This window comes from Dermacentor andersoni, chromosome 9 (genome assembly GCF_023375885.2).
Source record: "Dermacentor andersoni chromosome 9, qqDerAnde1_hic_scaffold, whole genome shotgun sequence".
In the NCBI taxonomy this organism is placed as follows: Eukaryota; Metazoa; Arthropoda; class Arachnida; order Ixodida; family Ixodidae; genus Dermacentor; species Dermacentor andersoni.
The window spans coordinates 45,379,817-45,406,889 of NC_092822.1; the positions used below are offsets into that span (position 1 = coordinate 45,379,817).

At 46.5% G+C, this 27,073-nt stretch overlaps 1 protein-coding gene and 1 pseudogene across 1 annotated transcript; one reads left to right on the forward strand and one right to left on the reverse strand.

The window, feature by feature from the left end:
* Positions 1-3,915: 3,915 nt before the first annotated feature.
* On the reverse strand, positions 3,916-7,695 carry LOC126527943 (lysine-specific histone demethylase 1A pseudogene; annotated as a pseudogene).
* An 87-nt stretch (positions 7,696-7,782) lies between these two features.
* Positions 7,783-25,791, forward strand: LOC126527946 (ectoderm-neural cortex protein 1-like). The gene is made up of 3 exons (XM_050175782.3): positions 7,783-9,042; positions 22,059-22,289; positions 25,247-25,791. Exons 1-3 carry the CDS (start codon positions 8,154-8,156, stop codon positions 25,708-25,710), a joined length of 1,584 nt encoding a protein of 527 aa, XP_050031739.2. The 5' UTR covers positions 7,783-8,153; the 3' UTR covers positions 25,711-25,791.
* Positions 25,792-27,073: the final 1,282 nt, after the last annotated feature.

Consider the following 27,073-nt stretch of genomic DNA (forward strand, 5'->3'; position numbering starts at 1 on the left):
GTGTGGCACAATGAATGAATTCCAGTATTCTTTGTTGCTTCCAATTAAGTAGTTTGATGTCGCCAATAAACCTCAGTACAGTTTTACAATAACTATGCATGTCACTGTCTGTAGGCGGCCCACAAACCCCAGAAGTGCCGTCGGCGCTGACAAAATCCTCAAAAGACGCATCGCCCAGAGTGCAGTGCAAGTCGTCGTCATCACTGCAGGACAGGTCACTGCCGTCAACACCATTTCCGAGGGAAGCAGCGGCACCGTTTGCTGAATTTCTAGTATTTTCAAGGTTTTCGTGACTGCTAAACACACGATAGGATGCCGGTGGGGGTCGAATTAACTGAAGCCACATCTCTCACATTCAAACTAAACGTGTTTTCCTTCTATAGCAACGTATGGTTTCTTGCCGTGACTTCCCAGTGCGTTTGAGTTAGGCAAGATGTCGAATTAACCAAGGTTGAAATAACGGTAGTTAACTGCACTTTGAAATTCAAAACATCATATTGGGGAGATGGGGGGGGGGGGGGGGTACATACTGGCACCAAGGTTATGGCGCGTAATTCAAATAAGCCGAAGCTTGACCTTTGTTTTGTCCATTTATTCGCCATATTTACGTGCTTGTATTACGCACCTGTAAATTTTGAAGCACTTTTATTGTCATGTACATGGCTCTTTAAGGAAGTCAGCCATGGTCATTAATCTTGCTTAACTCATGCCCACTACCACAGAGAGAAGAGAGTGCCCCAGCTAAAGTGTAGTACTGCAATATCTCAAGTCATCGCCTACCTTCTCACTTCTCGCAAAATGCAATTTTCACAAAGTGCAGCAAGATATCATACCATTCTTTAAATGCCTCTGCACATTCCTCTGTGCCGCAGCCTGTGCATGCACATGTTAAGGGGGATCGATTCACACGGGTCCAAGTCCATGTCACCACTGTGAGGAACCCGCACTATGTGACGACAATATTATGCATTTTTCAGGTGGCGCAATCCCGCAGATCTCTGTGCGGAGACAGGGAACAAGAAGCGCTCGCACATGCACCTGCTCGGGGAGCACCGCACAACCTTGCTGCTCATGGGAGATAGAGGAGGTTCACCAGAAACGATGTTGCGGATGATCCTGTCCCTTACCTCTGGAAAAAGGGCTCCGTGCGAATGTCCCTCTAGGAGCACCTTTCAGAGACTACACGTGGCATTTTCTTGTCGGTGCTTTTTGTGATCCCACAGGTTTGCCAGTGACCTGTGGCAAACCTCCACAGAGAAGAGCAGTTGTTGGTCACTTGTGGCAATAGCTTATTCGCTATGAACTTTCTCTGCTTTTCCGCCAAGACATTTGTCCCCCCACCCCATTTTCTTTTTCTTACAAACGATGTGCGCTTGGGGCGACTACTCTTGGTGTCACTGTAGTTGGCATGCCTTAGCGTCGTCATCATTGGCTTATTGTATGCTCACCAAAGGACAATGCCAGGATTTTCCTAGCAGTGTGCAATTTACCAGCTGAATTCAACCCATGCCTGAAAATTTCCCATTTTCATCGCACTGCCTAGTTCTTGGCCGTCCTCAATTGCGTTTTCCTTCCCTTGGCACCCATTCTTTAACTATGATCAGCAGTGATCTGCTTTCCAAATTGCATGGCCAGCCCTAGTGCAACCAGTAGCACCCTACATCTGTAACCTTAAGTCTAGTATAAGCTACGGCAAAACTTGTCGCAAGCTTGCTGGCAAAACTTCCAGTGAAAAAATGTAGAGCATACATGGTGCATTTTCTAGCATAGTTCACAATGGCACAAGGGCATGAACAAGTAGGTAGTATTCTTACCTTACTCCTATGGGCGGTGACAAATACACCACTGTCCAACTCAAAGAGAACTTCTATAGTTGCATAAATTATGTTCATCCAGTTCAGCAACATTACACGTGAAGCAAACCTTAGATGTTGGTAAGCCTTCGGAAGTATGTTTGGGGGTGCAGAGGCACAGAGAGGAGGTGCAGTGCGTCCCTGTGGGAGGAGCTTGCACTGAATTCTTAGGTTGCCGCTGGGTGTAGTAGGCAACAGGCGATGTTTCACAGTTTGCATTTGCATACCTGTCAAACTAGAAACTTCAAATTTGTAAAATCCCACGAACCTAATAGGGGAAAAGGAAATAAGGGGGCAGATAGTGTGAATTTTTTTTTAAAAAGACGTTTGCCCGAACACATGCCTTTAGGGGGATACATACTATAGCACTGGAATATGTATTGATTTTATTAATAGTATTAACCTTTAGATGCACGCAAGCAGCGGCAAACTTGGAACAGCAAGGACTAAGAAGCAGCACAATGTTTTTGGATTATAGTGACTTTTATGTTGCAGATATTGCATGCTTCAGGAGCTAGTCTGTATGAACTTGCCTGAAGCAAGTACCCTTAGTGCGTTGTTTCACAACCAAAACAATTACAATGGACGATTTGCAGGCTGACGTGTCAACCTTTATTTTTTTTGGAGACAAATTATTTTTCGTAAATATCGATGTAACATTCCCACTATCACAAAAATGAGCCCAAATTCATAAACTTTATGAAACATTCGGGAAATTTGGCTGGTATGTTTTGATGCTCAGACTTTCTTCCACAGCTTAAAGGGGTACTGACACAAAAAATTCCAACTCGATATAGCTGGTAGATTCCATTGCTGCAAGCTCATAGATATCTGTAAAGTATCAACAGAAAATGCAGCTTACAATGCAGTTTGTTTAATTTTGAAGTTCATGCGAGCGACAAGTCAAAAAGTGCAGCCCCTATGAATGTAGTCATCAGCATAGGTCCTATTTGTAAACAATGTTTTATCACGAGTTTCGGCAACTGATTTTGGCGACGTGCAACATCACTGGCTTGTCTCGCCATTCGGAAGACGTTTCAGCACTGTTTGCTTAAGGTGTTTTGCACTGACTGCACACGAAGTAATCTTCTTACCGTCTACGGATTACCAGGTTACTGGTGACATGGCCGGCAGTAGCAAAGCTGGTGGAAACATCCTTTGACAATTTGTCCAGCTTGAATGCATTCTAAAGTTTCTTTATTTGTTGTGTCAGCACTATTGTCAAAGGCAATTACCATAAAGGTGTGGTACGTTAATGATTTTGCCGCTATGCTTTATACCAGCAGTTAAGTAGAATATATAAGCGGCAGTATTAGTTTTGCAGGCCCTCTGGTTAGACACGGTGTCACGAGATGTTGCTAGCAGCACTGTTCCTGCCGTACACCTCTCCGGTCACCTAGTAAACCATAAATTGTAAGAAGTGTGCAGGCACGATAAAACTTTCCAATGCTGGCATCATACTGCATAGTAGACTTCTGCCCAATAAAGCAGTACGTTGGATGCACTTATGCACAGGTTTCCCACTAAACTAGCAGATGAAACAGGAGCACAGATGGTATAGTAGATGGCGCACCAGCGCGCATCATAGGTCGGCGTGCCCGAGCAATCTTCACTATTTACAAGCTCTTGCATCACAGGGCATGAAGTGACCGGTCATGACTTATGAGCATATAACTAAACCCTCATCGTGTGCCAGAGCGATGGTGTCTTTGCCAAGATTACCAAGAGCTACTGATTGAACACAAGAAGAGCCCAATCAGTACTCCTTTATCACTATTAAGCAAAAAGAAATTCATTATTTAGGAACATAAAATAAGATGGCAGCCTTAAGAGTTATGCCCTGCACATTTTTTCCGCCCTGAAATAAAGCTAGCAGCTTTAAATATTTTAGAATGTGTTGCAAATATGTGACTGTGTAACTGTGTTATCTCTGGATCAAACACATTACTACAGCAGCCTGTAAAGTCAGCATTGCTCTCTGAAGCACGTCAGAAACGATGTACCAGGATTGTACTCCGAAAGGGGAAGAAAAGGAATTGTAGGAAACATTCACAAACATCTGTACAGTTTTTATGGGCCTTTAATAGACACATTAAGAGTCAAACACAGAAGCAGCTTTACCAATATTTGCAAGCCAACAAAAATTAAGAGAACACTTTACTCCAAGCACGACGCTCGCTTCCACATAAGTCTGAATGTGCCTAAGGAAAAGTGTGAATAGTAGTTATGGAGCAATGCATTCCTATCAAGAGTGGATTTTTTTATGTGGTGTCTTCAGGCTTGTACCTTAATGTGCCACTCAAAGATGTGCTGCATGGAACAAGGCCTTTATTTGTACACTGAGAATGCGGCACTCCATGCACAACCTTTTGCATGAAATCCCTGCATGCCGAAGTTTAACAGTGGCATAAAACTGCATTAGTTGAGCGAGACTATGTTAACAAATCTTACGAAAGTAACTGAAATACAGCTGCTCTCATTTCATATTAATAGATTTTGGGTTAAGCTGTCTCTAGAAAGAAAAGCAGCCCATTACTTTCTGAGCAATTATGGTGACACGTTAGGCTTTGAAAAAAAAAAAAAGAAAGAAAAATGCAGGTGAAAAGTGAATGCTCAGAATGCCTTGAACAGCCCCTTTAATGTACACAGAACATCAGCTATGTGACCGCAAAGGTGGCCTGCACCAGTTGTGAACGGACAATGCTTCGACAGCTGGCAGGATTTCAAGATGAGCTTTATAAATCATTATCACACGAAGTTTAGACAACATGGCTCTATTTGTCCGAGACTTTGGGTGAAGCTTTCACTGATGTGACTGCAATGATAATGTAATTTCTGAGACCACTAAGGCAACCAGTTACAAAGTTCATTTCCCCACCTACCTTGTACAGAAAAGTAAGTTTATTCATCTGTCAATAAATGGTGCATTTGTGGTCAGTGACAGGTTAGGTAAGGCCACTTCAATTGCAGCTCGGTGCATAGGGACATCCCAGAAATTGGTCGGCAATTCGTCCAGCCTCTCTCAGACCACTGAGCAGTGCACCGTGGACTGTTGCTGGATAATTTCGGATGGTGTGCTCCCCAGCAAAGAAGAGTCGTGGAAGCGCTGGCGTCACGTGGTTTGTGCTTGGAGTGACGGGAGCTGCCAAAATGTCATAGTCGTTGCCTGACGAGCCAGTGGCCACAAATGAGTACGAACCACGAGACCACGGGTCGGCACGCCACCTCGTCACGACTGTTTCCTTGGGCTGAGACACAGCACTGTTGCCGAAGATGCCCTTCAGGACCGCAATGCAGCGGCCAATAATGACGTCGTCACTGACATTCTCCATGATGGTCGCAGCCTCACCTGCGACCAATGCTAGGAGTACAGGTGCTTTGTAGAGGTTCCAGAACAGAAACAGCTCCCCCCGGCTTCCCGTTGTGCTACCAACATGTCCAAACAGGTTTGAGTTTGGGTCCCAGAATATGCGGTCAAAGCACAGCACAACCTTGTTCAAGTTGCCAAAGCCTAGACGCGCGATGGCTGCTGCCTTCCATTCTGGCAGTGGTGGCACGAACTGCACCGTGTTGAGCAGGTTCGGATTGTTGACTATCGATTGCTTGAGAACTCCGAGCGGCAGGGTGCAGAGAACTGCGTCTGCTTTGAATGTGGTCAGGCCCGAGTTGGTCCGTGTGTTGGTCGTTGTGACTTCAACGCCTGTGGCGGACAGGTAGACCTGTTTGACTGCAGTGTTGAGGCGAATGTCTAAGCCTTCAGCCATGGCCACGGGGACACAGGAGTAGCCATTGCGAACGGTCAGATGGCTGCCCGTGAACTCAAAGTCGTCATCCTGGTCCCAGTGTTTCAGGGACAGGTTGTTGAGCGGCGTGGCGTTGGCGAACTCCAGATTTGCGAAGTGCCAGTCCAGGACTTGACGATCACGAGAAGAGAGGTAGACGTCGCTGGGTGGCGAGGATTCTAATTCCTCGAGCTTGTCTTCGATCTCCCTCTGTTGCTCGAGCAGTTGGTCCCACTCGCGACACACGAGAGTCAGGTCGTGGATGCGGCTCCTGTGGACAAACTCCTGTGTGACGTCACGCTGCTTGAGCTCGCTTGATTCTCGGTGAATCCGGTTGAGCTCTTCAATACGCTCGCGTGTTTCGATGAGCTTTGTGTGGTTCTCCTTGAGCTTCTCTTGGAGCTCCAAGATAGCTTTCCAGTGCTGAATCTGCTTCTCCTTTACACTCTTCTCTTGAAGTTTGATGACCCACTCCAAGGCTTGTCCCAGCGACACGGGCTTGTTCTGGACATAGTTGAAGTCAAGCTGGTGTGAGAGGTATGATGTGGCTTCGAGCAGACGGTTGAACTCGCGCTCCACCATCTCGTCCTTGTCCTTGGGAACCGTGGTGCCATTGGACTCGTAAAGCGGGCACTTTTGCTTAATCTTGTGCAGCTCCATCTTTATCTGTTTGCTGAGTATGGTGATAGGGTTTCCGCCGAGGCCAGTCACCACCATGGCGCCTAGGTCGGCGACGTAGCCGCCCTTGCGGAACGTGGCGATACGGCCGCCGACGCGGTCCCGCGCTTCGAGCACGAGAACCTCGATTCCGAACTGCTGCAACTGCTGCGCCGCGGCCAGACCCGAGATGCCGGCGCCGATGACGATCACCTTGCCGTGCTTCTTGAGCAGCCCCGGCCTGGGGCGCTCGAACACACCGAAGTTTATGAGTCCCTGGCGCTCCAGGTAGGAGAAGACTCGATGCACCAACGGGGCGTCGCTGTTGTACGGCGGCTCCATCTGGGGCAGCGCGTTCTCGAAGATCAGCTGCTGCTTGGGGTTCTCGAGCCACAGTTGGAGCAGGCGGTTGCGGATGTGCAGGAAGATCTTTTGCGTCTGCAGCGCGCTCTGCACGATGTCGGGAAAGCAGGCCGCCTCCTGCGCCGTCATCTTGTCGAAGGGTAGCCGGCTCTGGAACGCGGCTCCCTCGAGCCCGCTCAGGTCCTCCTGGTCGCTCTCGACCTCGTTCTCGACCTCGTTCTCGACAGCTGCGCGCACGGGCGGATCGCTTTCGGCGGCCTCGGGGAGCTCCGAGGAGACGTCAGCCCGCTCGTTATCGGTCCTGACGTCGACCCTACGCCGCTTCTTGCGCGTCTTCCGACGGGCCTGATCCTCGGCACTGCTGCCGGCGGCGACAGGCACCCTTGGTGTCGGGGCAGGTGGTGCTGCAGCGATGTCGGCACCGCCGCTTCTTGCCACCGTAGCCGCATCGTGGACCATGGCTTGTGCGGATGCCGCGTTCGCGCGGCGTTCTTCGGCCATCCGATTCCACGATGGATTCATGACGCGCGATGCTGGTTAACGGCAGGTAGCCACTGGTGATCCTCGCGGGGTTGGCTTGAATTGCTCGGACAAGTCTTACTACGACGCGCGCACTTGGGCCAGGACGGTCCCGTTGATGCGCACGCACGCACGAGCGCACAAGACACGCTGTTCACCAACGAAGCACGCGAAGTTCGATGGTCCCGAGTTTTTCTTCTGCTCAGTTTTGTTGTCCGTTGTGTGTTTATGCCTGAACTTCGAAGAAAGTCGAGGAGAGCGTACGCGTTACCGCCAACAGGGACGCGGAGCGAGCCGACGCCACCGGCATCACAAAGTTGCGAAAAAAAAAAACTAATATAAATAAAGTTGGCAAGCGGACAGCGCAACACAGGCTCGGCTTACAAATAAGGAAAACTACAAAGTATAGTTAACTAAAACCACAAAAACTAGAACGCAGGTCACAAGAACAGAAGCAATCAGCAGCACGGTGTAATGTGACAAGCTGCGAACAAGTAAAAGCCATAGAATAAACCGAAAACACCAAAGCTCTCAAAGCAACCGATCAAGCCAATGAACAAAGCGCCTAAAAAGCTTAAAAGTCACTTTTAAAAAATTATTACCGGTCTTAAAAGCTTCTTTTTTGACCGGTAATTGTAAGTTTTATTGATTATAAACCATTTTACTGCTGCTACAGGCACAGCATAATTATTAGTCTTTTTTTTTTTGGTGTGATGATGACGATAATGAAATGTAGCAGCATCTATGAGAGACCAGACGTGGCCTTAGAGAATGGCAACTGCGACTTCGAATCTATGAGGCTACAGTGTCACGTGCTATTCACAGCTGTATCATTATTGGCTGTATGAATCCCCGCTGAATGTGACTGACAGGCCGAAGCAGGCCGAAATCGCCGAGCACGCGCTTTTGTCCTACATCGCTTTATTCAAACTACACTCAAATTTGTGTAGCGTTACCGCGTAAGCACCCGTCGCCTACGATGCCATCAGACCGCGTGCTCATCGCGTCGTGCGGTCAGAAATTAGAAGCCTCTCGCGAAGCTCTCCGACAATGCTCGCGCTACTTCGATGCCATGTTCGCGTCGGGCATGAAGGAGTCGTCGTGCGACGAAATTGAGATGCGAGACATTGAGCCAGACACCCTGAGGGCGCTCATCGACGTGTCCGAAGGCCGTTCAGTGAAGGTGTCGAACGACAACGTCGACAGCCTGTTGAAAGCGGGCTGCCTCTTTCAGTTCGAGCTACTGCGAAGAGATTGCACCGAGCACTTGCTTCGGACAGTCTGCCTCGACAACGCCGTCGAAACGTGGCAAAAGGGCGACGTCTTCGGCGTTCGACAGTTGTGCCGTGCTGCCCTGGTGACTCTTCTCTGCGAGTTCGAGAAGTTCGTCGACCACGCCTCCCTGGCGAGCTGTCCGCGTCCGCTGCTCGAGCGTCTACTGTCGAATGACACGCTGAACGTGTCGAACGAAAGTGTCGTGCAGGCGGCGGCAGAGAAGTGGTTGAGAGCCAACAGGGCCTCTTGCACTGTCGAGGAAGTTATCGCGATCGCATCGCGCGTCAGGCGTGGTCAGCTACACGAACAGGCATCAGCGGCGTGGTGCTCGTTTGTCGAGGCCTTGCTTGTCGAGCGGGATAACGCAATGGACCAGTGGCGCGAAGCCATGCAAAGCAGCGTGACGATGCCGCCACGATCGATCATGCGGCCTGCCGTCGCAGTGTCCTTGCTCGGCGGGAGTTGTCGCGAAGTTTCCAACTTGTGCGTGTACATGCCAAAGAAGAGCGACGAGGGTGCCTTCACGTTTCACTCGGCGCTGCCTGTGTCGGGCCGCCCCGAAATTCTTCGAGGATTTGTCGTCTGCTCCGTCGGTGCGTTTTCGAATGTTCATTGCTGTCGTCGCTTTTCGATGCAGCTGCTGAGGGAAGAGAGACGGGGCGTTATGTTGAGGGCGTCAGTGAAGCCACTGGGCGTCACTGATTGTCACTGAAGCCAACATTTCGACTAGGGTTCTTTTCTCCGTCTGGGCAGCAACTGCCTTCCTTGGCAGCGTTTATGTGTGTGCAGCTCAATCTGAGCTACCTGTACATAAATGCTTTGGAGAGTGAGTCTGTTTATAAACAACGCTGCTAGGGAAAGCAGTTGCTGCCTTTATGTTATTGCCCTAATACCTTGTTGAAATGTTGACGGAGGCAACGTTCCTTGTTTACCATACCATTGTTAATGCCAACAAACAAGACACGTGTGTAGCGATGAGCAAAGGACACAGTATCTGTGCTTTCTGCTCTTGTCTGTAGCACTTTTTTGCCTTTGCATCATATGCCAACATTCCCCAGCCATCAACATCGTAGGCTGTACTTTCCCTAGTGGCTGCTGGACTTGTGTCCCTATTGTAGTAGCGCTTTTCTTTTAGTTTTGTCTCGGATGTATTGTGGTTAACATATGGGCGTGGTGCTTGCCACGTTAACCCAATCCTCAAGGGTTCAGTAACACACAGAGAAGGAAAGCATGCCATATGGTGTTACACACAACACAATGACTTGCAGCTTCCAACCACCCTTCAACCGTACAAACTCTTCAGCAGTTTGCACAGAGTCGTATCTTACAGCATATTTGCTGTGATATATGTCAGACAGTATATTGAGTTATATTGATAACTCAATATACTGTAGTAATGGGTGACTTTAATGCAAAAGTGGGGAGAAAGCAGGCTGGTGAACAAGCAATTGGCAACTACGGCATCGATTCTAGGAACGCTAGAGGAGAGATGCTGGTAGAATTCGCAGAAAGGAATAAGCTTTGAATAATGAATACCTTTTTCGGGAAGCGTAGCAACAGAAAGTGAACCTGGAAAAGCACTAATGGTGAAACAAGAAATGAAATTGACTTCATACTTTCTGCTGCTCCCAGCATAGTGCAGGATGTAGAAGTGATAGGTAGGGTAAAGTGCAGTGATCATAGGTTAGTAAGGGCTAGGATTCACCTCAATTTGAAGAGAGAAAGAGCTAAATTGGGTCAAGAAGAAACAGGCCAACCTAGAGGCAGTAAGGGTAAAAGCAGGCAAATTCAGGCTGGTACTTGCAAACAAATATGCTGCCTTAGAACAGAGAGATGATGATGACATAAAGCTAATGAATGAAACCGTAACTATGTTGGCTTCAGAGGCAACAATTGAAGTGGGAGGCAAGGCACCAAGGCAACCAGTAGGCAAGCTCTCCCAAGTAACAAAGGACCTGATAAAGAAAGGACAAAAAATGAAAGTGTCCAACTGATAGGATAGAATTCGCAGAACTGTCAAAACTGATCAAGGCGAAAATAAGGGATATTCGAAACTATAACATGCGAAAGACTGAAGAAGCCGTAAAAGATAAACGCAGCCTGAAATCGGTGAGAAAGAAACTTGACATAGGACAAACCAAGATGTGTGCACTGAAAGATAAGCAGGGTAATATCATCAGCAATCTCGAAGATATAGTAAAAGCAGCGGATGAATTCTATGCTGACCTGTACAGTACCCAGAGGAGTCAGGATACCTCAATTAGAAACGGTAATGAACAGGATACAGGAACTCCTCCTATAACTAGCGATGAGGTCGGAAGGGCCTTGCAAAACATGAAACGAGGAAGATTGGCAGGAGAAGATGGAATAACAGTTGATTTAATCAAAGATGGAGGAGATATAATGCTTAAAAAATGCGGCTCCTTATACGAAATGTCTATCGACTGCAAGGGTCCCAGAAAACTGGAAGAATGCAAACATTATACTAATCCACAAAAAGAGAGACGTTAAAGAATTGAAAAATTATAGGCCCATTAGCTTACTCCCACAGTGTTATATAAAATATGTACCAAAATAATCTCCAATAGAATAAGGGCAACACTTGTCTTTAGTCAACCAAGGGAACAGGCTGGCTTCAGGAAGGGATACTCTACAATGGATCACATGCATGTCATCAATCAGGTTATCGAGAAATGTGCAGAGTACAATAAACCTCTCTGTATGGCTTTCATAGATTATGAAAAAGCATTTGACTCAGTAGAGGCATTACGTAATCAAGGAGTACAGAAAGCTTACGTAAATACCTTCGAAAATATCTACACAGGCTCTATAGCTACCTTAATTCTACAGAAGAAAAGCAGGGAGGTACCTATAAAGAAAGGGGTCAGACAGGGAGACACAATCTCTCCAGTGCTATTCATGGCGTATTTTTGAGCCCCTCAAGTTACAAAAATAACCTAAATAAAAATGAGGGAAACCCGCACCACCAAGGTATAGCAGGTTTAAGCCAATCAAAATTAAATGAAGAGGGGTAGAGACCCAAAATGTAATTTGAGGAAAAGCCAATTGTTGAAAAAAAAAAAAAAACGAGGTAAGCCGACAGAAAATGTATATAATTAAAAGTAGGGAGCAGGAATGAACGTCGGAGTACCTGTCTGCATTGGCGTGTGGCGTCTCAGGATTCGTCCAATTCTTTATTAGGTCACTGAGCAGAAGGAAAAAACAACAAAAGAAAAGGGAAAAGAAAGAAAAAAGAATCAGGACGGCAGAAGAGGGCAGGGCCAGAGGAGGCATACAGGTCCAGCAGGATGCCGGACATCTGGAGCAGAGCTTCGGGTAGACCGGACTGCAGGAGCCTGGAGACGTACTAGCGTTTAGTAGGTGGTGCCTCTAGATTAAACACAGTGGTATATGCTTGAAGGCTCGTGGGATGGCGCACATCTCGTATATGTGACCGGAGGTCACCGGTAGGTGCGACAGTGCGTCAGGTATCAGAAGCAGAGTGCAGGGGCCGCTTGACTGCAGCTCGACTGAAGATCTGCAAGAGACTTGAAAGTGGTAGCAAAGCAGGTTCAGTAAGTTTATCTTGAGCATTGAGCAAAGGTTACAAACAGGGAATGGAGGAAAAACTAAAGGGCCGAGTCAAGAAAGCAGGCATTCCGTCTATAGTGTCCCCGGTGACGAGCTCCACCTTAGTTGGCATAACTAAGGACACTATAGAGCGAAAGGCAAAGGGCAAGGTGGGAGGAATATGGAAGGGAAACAGGGAAAAAGGGGAAAGAAAAGAAACCGATGAAGAAGTAAGGTATGGCTGAAGAAAAGATATTAGGAGGAGTCCGTAAAAGTGAACGAAGAGATGACGCGATAAAGACGAATGAGAAGTGCCCGCTTTCTTTGATCGGTAAGAAGAGAGAGGTAAAGATCAGGTGTTACGGTAGTCTGGTGATTATCTTTAAGGAGAAGAGCAATATGAGAAGTAAGAGGACAGTTGTTGAAATAATGGAGCAAGTCTGGGCAAGGATTGCCACAGGCACAGTTAGTCAGATAAGAGGTGAAAGCGGAAATAATAAAAAGGGAAGCGGCCATGAGCGGTGATGAGGTGAACAATGGGTCTTTTCAGCGGGAAGAAAGGGGGAATGCGAGTAACGTTTTTGATCCACTTAAAAAGTCCAGTGTCGCTGTTCTCTCGCGTCCAGTGAGCATTCCACTGGGCGAAGGAATAGGCGCGCATCTTTGATTTTATAGAAGAGGGAGTGGCAAGGAGGAACCGAGAAGCACCATGGGACGCGGCGGAGTTGGCAAAGTAGTCGGCCATCTCGTTGCCTTCGACGCCCTGATGTGCCAGCACATGAAAAGGAGGAGCTTCTTGATGTCCTTGACAGAGGTATTGGTTGTTGTGAAGGTGTTCAATGCAGTAAGCATTGACAGGCAATCAGTGTAAATGTGCAGAGGGGTGAAATGGGGCAGAGTTCGTATGTAGACTAGTGCCTCCAGTAAAGCAACGGTTTCGGTGGCATAAGAGGAAGTGGCACCGATAAGTTTAAACTTGCCGACTTTAGTGATGTGGCCTGTTGGATTATAAAGTATGAAAGCGGCACCAGCAGAGTGGGAAGTGTAGGAGCCGTCAGTACACAGGTGGTAGGCCGGCATAGTGGTAACATAGGGTACCTCTTGAATTCGAAGGCGGTGATGAGGAAAACAAGATTTAAGGCTGGGATAACAGTCCCAAGAGTTCAGAGGGTAGTGAACAAGCGAAGGATGGTAGGAGTCAGAGCCATAAAAGGTAAGGGCCTTGAGTACAAATAAAGGGAAGAGTGCATTTAAGCGGTCTAGTTCAATGGGAAGCGGTGGTGTGTTAGTCAAAACCTGAAGCGACGAGGTACGCGTCGTACGAAAAGCACTGGTGATTGTAAGAATAGTATGTTGGATAGAGGAAATTTTGAGTTTTAGACTGTGACGTAGGAAAGGTCGCCCACCAGACAGGAGAAGCATATGTTATGGAAGGAAGCAGAACCTGATTATAGAGGAGACGGAGAGCGGATGGGGGCATCAAATAATGCATTCGAAGGAACAGGAGAAGACGGGAAGAGAGAAGGTCTGCTTTAGTACGGAGGTACGTTAGGTGCGCGTTAAAGGTAAGATGAGTGTCAAAGATGACGCCAAGAATTTTAATACTCGACTGAGATTTGAGGGCGAAACCGTTAAAGCGAACAATGGGAAGACGGGTGCGTGAAGAGGAAGAGGAGTGGCTATTGGGGAAGTAGAGGAAGGAGGATTTGTCCGTACTGATTGTGAATTTGGTGCGCTGTGCCCAGGTCGAAATAGGATTAAGAGTGAGAGATGCCTTCGATTCTAAGGCGCGACGATTGGCTGCAGAGAGTACGATAACAGTGTCGTCTGCGTAGGCCTGCGCAACCGCGTCCGGGAGAAAGGAGAGGTCAAGCAATCCGTAAATGACAATATTCCACAGCAGCGGACTGAGGGGTGACCCTTGAGGGCTGCCCAAAGTAGGCGTGGCAGACACCTGACCAGCCTGCGATCGGAAAGTGATCTCGCGGTGCTCCTAGAAGGATTTTAGGAGGTGGTAGAGGTTGGAAGGGCAATTGCGTGAGCGTAAAAAGTGGAGGACGACAGGGTGCCAAACACTGTCGAAAGCCCCTTTGAAGTCTAGGCAGATGAGAATGGCATGCTGTTTCAGGTGTTTCGGAGTTTGTCGAAGATGGTACAAAGCGGTGGATCCCATGCGTAAAACCGAATTGATGTGAATGAAGTAAGTTATTGGAGCGGAGAAAAAAGTAGAGCCGGAAATTTAAAAGACGTTCGAGAATTTTACTAAACAAAGAATTCATAACAATAGGGCGGTAGGATGAAGGAGAGTCAGGAGGGCGGTTGGGTTTAGAAATAAAGATAACGCGTCCTTTACGCCAATGAGCTGGGAAGTAGGATAGATTGAGACATTGGTTAAAAATGAAGAGAAAAAAGGACAAGTGATAGGAAAAACGCGTCTTGAACATAGGAAGAGTCAGTCCGTCTAGGCCTGGGGCGGCGTTGGTGTTGCCTGAATTGAGGGCATGTTCAATCTCTGTGATAGTGAAAGGGAGGTCGATAGTTTTGGAGGAGTAAGGCGTGTCGGTTATATTACGCAAGCGGACGTGGTCGTCATCATCTGTTGAGGGGGAGTCTTGAGTAACGTGAACAGTAAGGAGAAATCGGGCAGACTCAAGCACGCTGCATGTGGAACGACCATCGGGTAAAAGAAGGGAGGGAAGCTGGTTGGTGTGGGAGAGTTTGTCAAAGCAGATGTGGAAAGGAAGGCCGAAAAGATTGCGTTTGGAAAGATCGGAGCAGATAGATTTGGAGGCAGCAGATTTGGCCTGGTCAGTATGCATTTTGTAGTTGGCATGGGCATCGTAGTATTGTGCCTTAAACGTCTGTCGAAGCAAAGGGTCAGTGGTGCGTTGGAAGCGCCGACGGAGAGCACGGATGCGTTTGAGTTCAACAGTGAGTTCAGGAGTCCACCATGAATTAATCGGTGAGGGGCGCGGCTTTATCCAGTGAAGCTGGTCAAAGAGAATGTAGAACTTCACTAAAACCAAATCGACTGCGTTGGGTGATAGCAAAGTCGTCTGTTGGACCAACGAAAACCATGGAGAAGTGACGAGTGGCTGCAAAAGATGAGATGTAGTCGATTTGGTTAAGCGTTTATGGCGGGGTCTGGTATGGCCAAAAAAGGAAAACAAGATATATTTGTGGTCGGAGAGCCTTTCGGACTCGTCGACCAACCAGCTGTAGCCGCATGAGGTGAGAGGAACCGATGCAAAGGAGACATCGATCCAACTCTCAGCAAGGTGGGATTGAAAGGTAGGCGGCGAACAAGGATTATTCAACGCTTTTAAGTTGTTTGCGGCAGCAAACTGTGTGAGCTGCGCACCCCTGATATCGCCTTCCACTGGGCCCCACAGTAAGTGTTTCGCATTGAAATCACCCGCCATCACCAGAAATGGTTGATTGATACAGGACAAGTGAGCCTGGAGGGCATCAAAAAGGGGTTCCAGTGGTTCGTGAGGGGGAGCGTAAACGGCGAGGATGACGAAAGAGACAGAAGGGGCAACACAGGAGACCATGACATAGAGAGGATGGGAATGGATTAGGAAGAGATCATAGGTATGTTTAGGTGCTAAGAGAGCCAGACGAAGAGCAACTGGTGAAGCGAAGGTGATGTGCGTGTGAGGTAGGTGCGGAAGAGAGTTGCCTCGTGTATATGGTTCAGAAATGATGAAATCAATGTGGTGTTGCTGAATAAAATCCGACAACAGCAATGTTGGTTGTCAGGAATGCGCCAGATTAGCCTGCAAAAATTTAATAGGTGTGGAATGGGCCATGTTTGAGAGTATACGAGAAAAGGGAAGAGAGCGTTAAGATGAGTATAGGAGCGCAGATGGCAGAAATGAAGGAAGGCAGACTGCACGGAGTAAAGAGGAGACAAAAGTTGACTGATAAAAGGGGAAAATGGAGGAAAGAGAGATAGAAGATAGGAAGGGAGCGAATAGAGAGAATGATCCACAAGAAGGAAGAGAGGGATATGGTGAGCAACAAAATACGAACGAGGATGGAAGAGGACGGAGGGGCATAAGCACCCTCCCCATGGGGAAAGGGGCTGCGCAGTGGCAAACCGACGCTAGTGTCAGGTCCGGAAGCCGAGGGATAGTGAGCATACAGATGCATCTGACGGCAGGAGGTATAGATGGGAAGAGCCACCGAGCAGCTCCCAAGGGACAAGAGTATTGGTGGTGCGTGTTATCCTATCCATAGTCCGTGCGCATGCGCATACGCGCTATGCGTTCGAGTAAAACTGGGCAAGTCGCATCGCCCGTGGGATGCGACGACGCCCTAGTCACCCGCCGGCACTCGGCGCACGACACCGCAGCGTCCCCTATACGGACCGAGCACGTTTCCGCAAGATGTGACTGTGCACATTTCGTGCATACCATCCGCGAGGGGTCCGACTTATGCGGGCAGGCGCGTTTGGAGTGCCCGTACGTCGAGCAGTAGGTGCAGGTGGGAACGTGCAAATCTTCCCGCACCGTCACTGAAGTACGTCCTATGATCAACCGTCCGAGGGCGGTAAGGGAGCGGAAAGAGGCTGCATCGACGGCAAGGACGTGGGTGAAGTTACCAGAGCGTCCGCGGAAAGAGTGTCGCACTTTACAGGATTCAGGATCGAGTTGGATAGATGGGTTACGCGCATTGATAGCGGCGAGGAGGCCATGAGCGGGTACGTCGGGATCGACGCCTGATATGCGAATATGGGGTTGTCGTTTTTGGGCCACCTTGATGGAGATCGCGGTACGCGTTATCGGGTTCCTCTCGATTGCAGCCTTAAGACGTTCGAATGAGTGTCGCTCATTAGTGAGGATTGTGATGCCGTGGCGTGTACGGCGCATCGAGACGTCACCGATTCCCTCCGTGCTCGGGTTTATGTTTTCCTTCAGAAGGGCTACGACATCACGTGCCGGCGAGGCGGAACGAGCAATAGGGGTCAGAAACAGGATAAATTCGTGCTCTCGCCTGATTGCATCGGGCCGTGGAGGAAGTACCGTCGGGTCCGGGTCCGTTTGTAGAACCTCTGCAGGGGTCCCCATTGGGGGCTGCCGGGTCGTCAGCGGAGCAGCCCAAGACGCGCCGCAGCCGCGTATGTCCTGGGCTGGCGAGGAGGAGGCGGTGGAGCCGCCAGCGTATCGCCAGCAAGGCGCCTCGCCTGCTGCAGCTGGTCCTGGAACTCTTCGACGCGACCCGATTGATGGACAGCAATCTCGCGCACGTCAGAACATTCCTGCAATATCTCAGCTAGCCAGGATACAATGCGAGCGTTGAGCGTTCGGTACTTTGGAAGAGGCATGGAAGATCAAGTCGGTGATTTGTTTTTACTTCTCTACTATGCGGTGGATGGAGGCGGTAATCCGTTGCTCGGAATCCAGTGGAACAGTGGAAACAGAGTTGCCGCAATCGGAAGGCGGGGAACTGAGGGCAGCAACAACAGGGGTTAAAAGCGCGGTAGCGGGGCCGTCCCTTGCAGGCGGATCGCGTTCCCCTCCAGGTATCACGGCTTCGCGAACCAACGCGTCCCCTTCATCAGAGAAGACTGACACATTTGAGCCGTCCGAGCGAGGCGTTTTGACACTACTAGGGGAGTCTCGCCCGGACGTCTGCTCGTCCTGGGGAACCTCAGGCTTAGGCATGGCCGCGTACATAGGCGGCCATGGCCATCAGCCGACCGGCCGGCTCACGGTATTAGATGGTCGAAAAAAGCAAAAGGAGCGCACAAAAAGCCCCAATCGCGCGACGGAGCGAGTCCTGACAGACTTAAAAGGATCCTCAAAGTAAGGTTGGGTTGGTATCTCGGGAACCTTCGGTTGGCCAATGACATTGTTCTATTCAGCAACAATGCAGATGAGTTACAACAAATGATTGAGGACCTTAACAGACTAATATTAACAGATTAATATTCAGAAGACAAAGATAATGATAAATAGCCGGGCAAAGGAACAAGAGTTCAGGATCGCCAGTCGACCTCTAGAGTCTGTGAAGGAGTATGTTTACCTAGGTCAATTAATCACAGGGAACCCTGATCATGAGAAGGAAATTCACAGAAGAATAAAAATGGGTTGGATCGTATACGGCAGACATTGCCAGCTCCTGACTGGAAGCTTACCATTATTATTGAAAAGGAAGGTGTACAATGAGCTCATTTTACCAGTGCTGACATATGGGGCAGAAACTTGGAGACTGACAATTAAAGAAGCTTGAGAACAAAAGGACCGTTCAAAGAGCGATGGAACGAAAATTGCTAGGCATAACGCTAAGAGACAGAAGAGAGCGGTTTGGATCAGAGAGCAAATGGGTATAGACAATATTCTAATTGACATCAAGAGGAAAAAATGGAGCTGGGCAGGTCATTTAATGCGTTGGTTAGATAACCGTTGGACCATTAGGGTTACAGAATGGGTACCAAGAGAAGGAAGACGCAATCGAGGATAACAAAAGACTAGGTGGGGCGATGAAATTAGGAAATTCGCGGCCGCTAGTTGGAATCGGTTGGTGCAGGACGGGTAATTGGAGATCGCAGGGAGAGGCTTTCATCCTGCAGTGGACATAAAACAGGCTGGTGGTGATGATGATGATGATGTCAGACAGCTGGCAATGGCTTGCTTATAGATGGGATAGTGGTTCTAGAAAAAATATTTTGAAAAAAAGCAAAGAAAAATATAGTAAGTGATAAAAAGCAGTGGGGGCTCTGTTTCTCTCATTGAGTTGGGTATTCTGCACAGCTTCAAAAGGAAGTGGATCCCATTGATCAGAACTTTATGTGGCTGGGAAGATGTGTTCCATCTTATTGGTTGTCTAGCGTACTGAGGAAGTTTCCTAGAGGATTTTCATGGAATTTCCTTGAAGTGAACTAGTAACCATAAACAGTCAATTTGCGAATGTTTAAGCAGAAAATGGCTGTCATAGTGCGAGAAGAGAAAAAGAAAATATGAAGAATAGAATAGACAACTTTCCCAGATTGGTGCATTATCCAAATGTAGAATATCTAACTGTTTATTGTCTTGGGAATAGTTATTCGCTCATTGTCTGCCTCAACACATGCAAATACTTTTCCTGAATAAGGCTACCCATGCCCGAGAGAAAGGGAAATGTTCTGAATACATCTCTTACTGCACAAGCAAAGTTGAGTTTAAGGAGGACATGGCAGTCATGCCTTTCTCAGTTTATCATTGTGACTGAGAGTAAAGGGGCCAGTATGCTATAATTGGAGTATTTCGTCTTTGAAAGCACAATCCAGATTACTGCTCCTTTCCTATCGTCACCGCATTGCTAGCCTTGCCTTCTTTCAGAATATATTTTTATTTTTTTCTCAATCAAGCACCGTATATCAAAGCGGCAGCACGCATATCCTACCGCACCGGTCATCCATTTCAAGTTGCCTGTCCGCCATCGCACACTAGTATGTTTTCTGCTTCATTATTTTTTAGAGCAGCTACAGACTGGGTCGGCCTACTCTATGACATCGTCTCCATCACTGCATCATCTTTCTAAGAACGCATAACGGATCATCTTCAATGTTAAATAATCTTTGCTGTTTGTTCTTATTATTCAAATATAATCCCACCCCTTATTTAACATCCCCTTGAAATGGGGGCCTTTAAGAGGAAGCTTTAGCTCGGGCACAACTCTGACGCAGCCTATTCAATTACATGTAGAACGCAGAAGCACTTTTCTGAGATGACCCCTGGACCGATTTTAATGAAATTTGTTACATTTGAGAGAGAAAGTTAAATTCTACTTAATGTTAGGAGCGGAATTTCAATTTAGGGTCTGAATTATCTTAAACAAATTTTCAAAAATTCGAAAGTGTGAAAAGAAGAGAAGCTCGAAGTTGACAAATTGATTTCTCTGCATCAAGAACAGAAAGCACGGTTCTGTAAACAGCATCCATTAGGTCATTCAAAGCAGACAACTTTGATCGGTCAGTTTATATCTTGTGTGAATTCTTTACGTTATGTACACGGGTTCTCCAAAAGCTGTATTTTCATATTGCTAAATTTTTTTAGATTCGTTTGTAACATATCAGTTTTGTCCGCTTTAGATGTACTATCAGATGCAATTCACAGAATTGTGATACCATTTTTCATTGCTGATTTACAGAGTTGCAAACTTGATAGTTTCGTTCTCTGAAAGTTTTCGATTTTTGCCAATTTTTAATAAAAAATTGACGACCTAAATCAAGAATTCGAAACCAACAGTCACTAGATTTTGTTTTTCTTTTAAATGCAACAAACCTCATCAATTTGATGCAGTGGTTGCCGAGAAAAACGAATTCTCCTTTTAGGCAGGAGCACCTAAGCTAAAGCTTCCTCTTAAGGAAATAAACTGAACTAATGAGATGTGCAATTGGAGATCGCTAGGAGAAGCCTTTATAGTGGCCATAAGTTGTACTGATGATGTGGTTATACACATAGAGAAACTGCGCTCACTGTGCAGAATTTTAAATCGAAATTTCGATTTGAGATAGCTGCCTCTAGCCCCTCCTGCTGACAGCGACCACCATTTTGGCATGGACTGTGTAACGCCAGGAAGGGTGCCTCTGTGTCGTCTGCACTAAAACGGTCTGAAACTGCACTGGATCTCTTGCTCCATATGCTCTGGAACCTAATTGCAGCAAGGGCACTGCCTTTGAATGGTGCCCGCAATCGTTACGCTCGTGCAGCAAAGCACCAGAGGGCGTCTGCAGCAGCTGTGTGGGGCTGCCGAGACACGCATGTGAAAGCGAAACCATTTATGGTGACCATTACCTGTTTCCGGCTCCTACAATCGCTTTTAGCAGTTGCAGTGCACGAAAGTTGCTGGGGGTGTAATTTAATGTCGTCATCCGGTAGTATTGCCAGATTGCCGTATGGTTTCACTGTGAAAATTGAAATATTCTTTGTTCTGCCGCACTGAACGAGCTCAGATTTTGCCAACTTGTGGGACGCGTGCGGCTTAACATGCAATGCATAATTCAACCTCGGAAATTTGGTGTTGTGGCTTGTTTGTTTCGAATTTATAGTTACGCTCGTCATACGCAGGTCAGTGGAATCTCTTGGTAGCTGTTTATCAACAACTGAGAGCGATCCCCTAAAGGCCTGCAACGATCTACAAATGTAATTTTGTTTTGAGAACAACTGGCTTCTGTGCGTGCGTCTTACTCAGTGGTGCTTGCCATCCGCATGCACACATTCACGCCGTCTTTCTATCCCCCCCCCCCCTTTTATCTCTCATTTGTTATCAATATTACGTTTGATCACTTCTTGCTAATGAGCTGCTCAGCTTCACCAACAGGACAGCGTATATTCAACTTATGTTTAGTATTTTGCCTACTTTTTTTAGGAGGCATTTGTGCCTCTGCTTGCTTTATCAATTATGAGAAATGCACAGACCTACACAGAGATGAACTATTGTGCACACCTATTTATATATTTTCATGCCACATTGTTGGTTTACATCTTTTATAACAGTATCTCTCTGGCTGGAGCTGTTTTATGCTAATGATGTTGCAAAAGTAAAAAAAATATGTTTGAATTTCTATTTCTTGCTTTCCGTAAACCCCCATTAACTTAAAGGTGTAAAAACCGGAAAGAATTTCGAGATAAGCAGCATTTTGAGATAAGCGAAATCACAAAAATAGAAGCCTGCCGGCTGTGCATAGGCCACACGGGGCCTTTCCAAAATGCCATGCCAGTAATAACCTCGGCCACTTTTGCCTGCATCTCTCTGGACACATCAGCATATCTGCAGGCGATGGCATTACTGGCACCGTGCCAAGACAGCATGCCTGGCAGAGTCAAGACGTTTGATGCTAATACAGTATTTGACGCTAGTCATCAGGGCATTACCGGTTTAAGACATCAGGATTTCAAGATGTCTGGAGTCCAGCGCAAGAACTTTTCAAGATAAGAGGGGGGAAAACATGAGTTGAAGCCACAGCCAGAGAAAAAATTTTGACTTGACCAGTATTTCGAGATATCAGAGCTAATGAGGGTTTACTGTATTTCATTCTGTGAAATTCTAGGGAGGGATGCCTACTTCCTCTGCGGCGAATACGGAATCGGATCCGGCCACTGGAATCTCAACGTATTTCGTTGGGACCACATGCTGTCGCAGTGGGTTGAGGTTGCTACGCTACCAGAGCCGAGGAGGCACTGCAAGCCAGTTGTCGTGGGAAACCTAATTCACCTGTACGGCGGGTTCGGCAGGTACCGGGTGCGGCTGTTCAGCGTTGACATCTATGACACAAGTACTGGTGGGTTTCCTTTCACCCTTTAGTGAGGCTAAGCTTTCTTTGCCTCTCGCGAGGCACTTTGTGTGACTTCGTTTGTGGCCTCTTCAGTAAGAGGAAAATGTGTGCAATGGTGTCAAACAGCAGAATTTCTGACAGCACAACACAGTACAAGGGAAAGAGACACAGACCCAACAAATGAATGTTTTATTTGCAGAAGCTGCATATGAAAGCATGAGGAAGGCTACACCTAAAAAGGAAAATGATCAGCAGGGCAGACAGTCATTCTCTTTTGTCAATAGGGTAATAAGGGGAGAGATGGAGGGCTGATGCATGTTTCTCAGCCTGTCAAAAGGCTGAAGGTTTTAAAAATATTGTGTACATACGTGGTACTTTTGAACTATTTTGCACTGTTCAAAGATCAGAATGCAACTCTACCTCTGACAGTGGGCAGCAAAATCATTGCGCCTTCTGGCCTTTAAGTATGGCCGCATTTTGACATTTGGTTGTTGATACGTGTTCCTGTTTGCCCGTTGTAATGTCGATCGCATGCGAGCAGGATCTTGTATGCAGCCTGGGCTAGGATAACGTAAAACTATCAACAAAATTATTAGCATGCTCTCTTAGCATATGGCTGTTTTATGTTTTGTTCTTCATTAACGCTTCTGCATAATCCGTGATATTTATCAGCGGAACTGAAGATTACCTTAACTTCTGGGCTTCGCTGTGACTTTTATCATGTTATGAGACACGCGGTGTATGTATGCAGGGGATAACAGCCGAATGCTGCAACGCCTGTGAAAGTCCTTAAGCTACTGCGAAAGAGGTCCCCTGTTGGTAGAATGCACTCCAAATTTGTGAACCAAGTCCCCGCTGTGTTTTCTAAGCAGAAGTACACATTGCGCAACTTGTGCATAACTTGATTTGAACAGTTTTCACCAGAGCGATTTTTTTGTGATTCTAAAAATAAGGAGAGAAGGTTTAAGATTGTATTTTTCCTTCATTATATTTTCCACCATCAGCTCTGCCATCCAGTATTAAGAGTATGCAAATATCGCAACTTTTGAATGCAAATAGAGAACTGAATTGAAGAGAAGGGAAACTCCAACCAAAATTTATTTTAATACCCTACATTTCGGAGCCCGACCGACTCCTTTTTTCAAAGGTGAGATCACAGGAAACGTAGCAGTGCTTATATGCGCTTTTCGCACTTTGACAGGCACGCAGACATTTTTCGTAGACCTCGAGCATAAACGGCGGGAAGTGTTCCTGACGAACGAGTGATTTTACCAGGTGTCTTCTGCATGTGCCAGGATTCCAAAAGGAGCCGCCGCTGGTGGTTGTTTTCTCTCTCCGAGATGACTGTGCCTTCAAGTCTAATCCGGGGATCAAAAAGCTCTCACTATTCTGCCACAGCTCTGCGTTCTCTGTTAGGTGGCGAAGGTCATTCTTGTGTTGATGAATTCTTTCCGGGAAGTTATCAGTGTCGCCAATATAGGACGTACGGCACTTGGTGCAGGTAATTACCTGCACCTCAAGGGCCACGGAAAATGTCTGCATGCCTGTCAGAGTGCCAAAAGTGCACATAAGCACTGCTACTCCACATGCCATCTCGCCCCTGAAGCAGGAGCTGGTCGGGCTCTCAAACATCGGGTTTTAAAATAAGTATTGTTTGGAGTTTTCCTTCTCCCTAATTCAGTTGTCCCCAACCAGGCAGATATCTGCTGAATGTTTACCTTTGAAATAGAGAACTGCTTATTAATTGATTTGAGTTCGGTTAGCTCAGTTTAAATTCAAAACATCAAGTGCTACTAATTTCGTCCCAAATACAGGGGACAGAATTGGTTCTTAGAGCATACTGGGAGGATGAACTGCACAAGATGACTTTTTAAAAGTCTCTTTTGCTTCATCTTAACTGAAAATACATGGTCATTTCCATAGCAGCTGTTTTGAAGGACTGGGCTTCAGTAGGCACTGTTACTGTGGTGAGGCATCAGTTAATAAGCTAATGTGCAATGTGTTTGGTCGTCTCCTGTTTTATTTAGCAATAATTCATATGCAACTTCATTAGAAGACTGCAATGTTTAGTTTGATGGCTCAAGGGCCTGCTCTGGCCAAAACTGTTCAGTCATTCTTGCTGGGTAATTTTGTGAATGCCATGTAACTGAAGAAGACATCACCTCAAAGGTCACCGGGGAAGATGTACAAAAGCACCCGCACGTAGCAGGCAAATTGAATTGCGGAGGAATTGAGTGACTCCCTCCAGCTCTGATTTCCCCTGAAAGTACATCTGTTGGTATAAATCTAGAGGTCGCAAAATTTATAGAAGGGTAATCTGAAATAATTTAGATTGATTCTGTGTTTCCCTTTGTTATCGTTTAAAACAATCCAGTTAAAGGGCCTCTGAACAGCCTGTGACATTTTGAAGACATTTTAAATAAACACACATATATGCAGAATGCCATGACAATAATCTTTGGCAAACTTGGCGTGGTTACATAGCTTTTTAAGGCACGGTTGCATAGCCTAAAGAGCAAGGAATCAAATGTTGGAAGCACATTCTTTTTTCATTTCTCAAAGTATTTTCTGCGTGTTCTGCCACATGATTGCCAGATTTTGAAGGCCTAAATTTAATGGACTGTAAAATATCTAATAATGATCAGATCAAGAAACAGTTTCCGACTTTTTATTCCTTACTGTTTAGTTTAGTTAGCCATGCTGTAGAATTATTTTTATAGTGCCATTTCTTTTTCATTGTGGCCTCAAGCAATGGGAGTGAAACTTTAATTGCATTTTAAAATGATTAACCTATAACAAAACTAATTGCATAATTGAAATCAGTGCAGAAAATCTGGACAGGAATAGAAAGGTTCATTAAAATTGACCAAGAAATCTCAGAAAAATACTTTTTCAATACTGATGCCTTAGCAAGTGCCTGCTAATGCCTTCATCCAATGTCTTTAATTGTTGTGCCCGTCCAGGTTTGTGGCATCGGGGAGAGACACTTCAGGAAGAAGTTGCCGTTGACGCCAGTGCAATCGTAAACTTGAATGACCATGTGTGCATCATCCCGACGTGTCCGGCGGGCAGTAACGAAACGGTCCGCGCCATCCACTTCCCGACAGACGTGTTTACCGTATCACGGTTCATCGCCATTCCGTTCAGCAGTCACAAGACGGTCATTGTGTGCAAGGGTGCTGACAGCTGGTACACCTTTCACGAACCGAGGACCTTTTCGGAATACACAAATCCGCGAATGTCGCTGCAGTCCCTTCTCTGTGGCTGTGCCCTTGGCGACGGAGTCGGCTTCTTTATGGAGAATCAGAAGAGTGCAGTGTTGTACAATTTCGACACTGACGAGCAGCAGAGACTGTACACTGGCTTTGGCAATCATGTCATGGTGGAATGTTGCTTTGGGATGCCCTATTTTGACTTGGCTGAGTGAGTTTGTACATTTAGCGTAAGTTCATTATTTAATTCATTATTGTTATTGATTCAGTCCAATAAACTGATTAGTTAAGAGGGAGAGCAATGGTCAAAGTTCAATTTTAAAGATTTCACACCTAAACCAGAGTGCCAGGTACAGTGGCGTAGCCAGAAATTAATTTGGGGGGGGGGTTCCGCCGACAAATACTGCTCCTTCCCCTCCTTCTCTCTTTTTCTCTGTATGTGTGTGTGTGTGTGTGATGAAGGGTTTAGTGCCAGACTCGAAGGTATAACATTTTTAAAAAATAGACAAATGTTGTGGCATACGCTTTTACTGACGTTTCGGCTGAAGGACCGGCCTTCGTCGGTCGAAGAAGTGCCTCGAGCCGCCAGCCAGTCGTGCTGCAATTTTGCGTGTATTTGCAGGCTTCTTTCACGCTCAGAAAAACACTTTTATGTAGCACGTATCGAGCAACAGAAAGCTGTATCGGGAGTTTTTCATGTTGTTCTACAATTTTGTCGTTCACACATTTAATCTAACTATAATATTTGAGAAGTTTATTAATTAATTAAGTCTGATTATCTTATTAGGTGAAATGAAAAAATAATTTGAGTATTTCCAAGCGACTGAAAACAACATTACTTTGGTTCTGTCCAGCTACGAGGCATTCGCTTATATTTAAACTCTGGCTAAAGTTAGCTGGGACATCTCATATATGGAGGCTGTACCCTACGCAAAGAGAAACTCCCCGGACAAGAATGCTTTAACAATGAGGATGCATGTTTTGCAGCCACTTTGCATCAAATTATGCTATCATCCTTATGCTATATTTAAACATGATGATATTTAAAAAAAATAAAACTTTGTTTACGAATTAATGCATTTATCTAATGTGTGTCTATGACCTAGCTGTTACATGACCTGGAGAAACGAACAATGCTAAAGATGGGGCCATTCAAGAACAAGACGGTGCATCGTGGTGTGTCTTCTCGTTTACAGGCCAGACTTGTTGCAGCCCAGGTAACAGTGGAGATCACTGTTGTTTTCCAGCCAGACCTTCTAGTGTGTGGCACAGCCACGGCTACATACAGGAGAGGGCGGGCACTATTTTGCAAGTTTCCCATCACTCAATCTTGCTTTCAGCACTGTGGGAATGCTATGTCATTTTAGCTTTAAAAGTAAAGGACCGAAGCTTTGCGCTGGTACTTTGACAGTATCATATGATGCAAGTTTCATTCACTTTTGGTGACCTGCTGTCCAACTTGTTTGAAGAGTTGTTTGGAAGTAACTTGCGATCATGGTACTGTAGTCATAGTGCAACGCATATTGTTATTTGATCACACACAGGAACTGATGAGGCAGACAGTCAGAAGTAGGGCTG

Coding starts and splice junctions, on each gene's coding strand:
- LOC126527946 (XM_050175782.3), top strand. CDS start 8,154: ATGCCATCAGACCGCGTGCTCATCGCGTCGTGCGGTCAGAAATTAGAA. Junction 9,043..22,058: donor ATTTGTCGTCTGCTCCGTCG/GTGCGTTTTCGA, acceptor GTGAAATTCTAG/GGAGGGATGCCTACTTCCTC. Junction 22,290..25,246: donor CATCTATGACACAAGTACTG/GTGGGTTTCCTT, acceptor GTGCCCGTCCAG/GTTTGTGGCATCGGGGAGAG.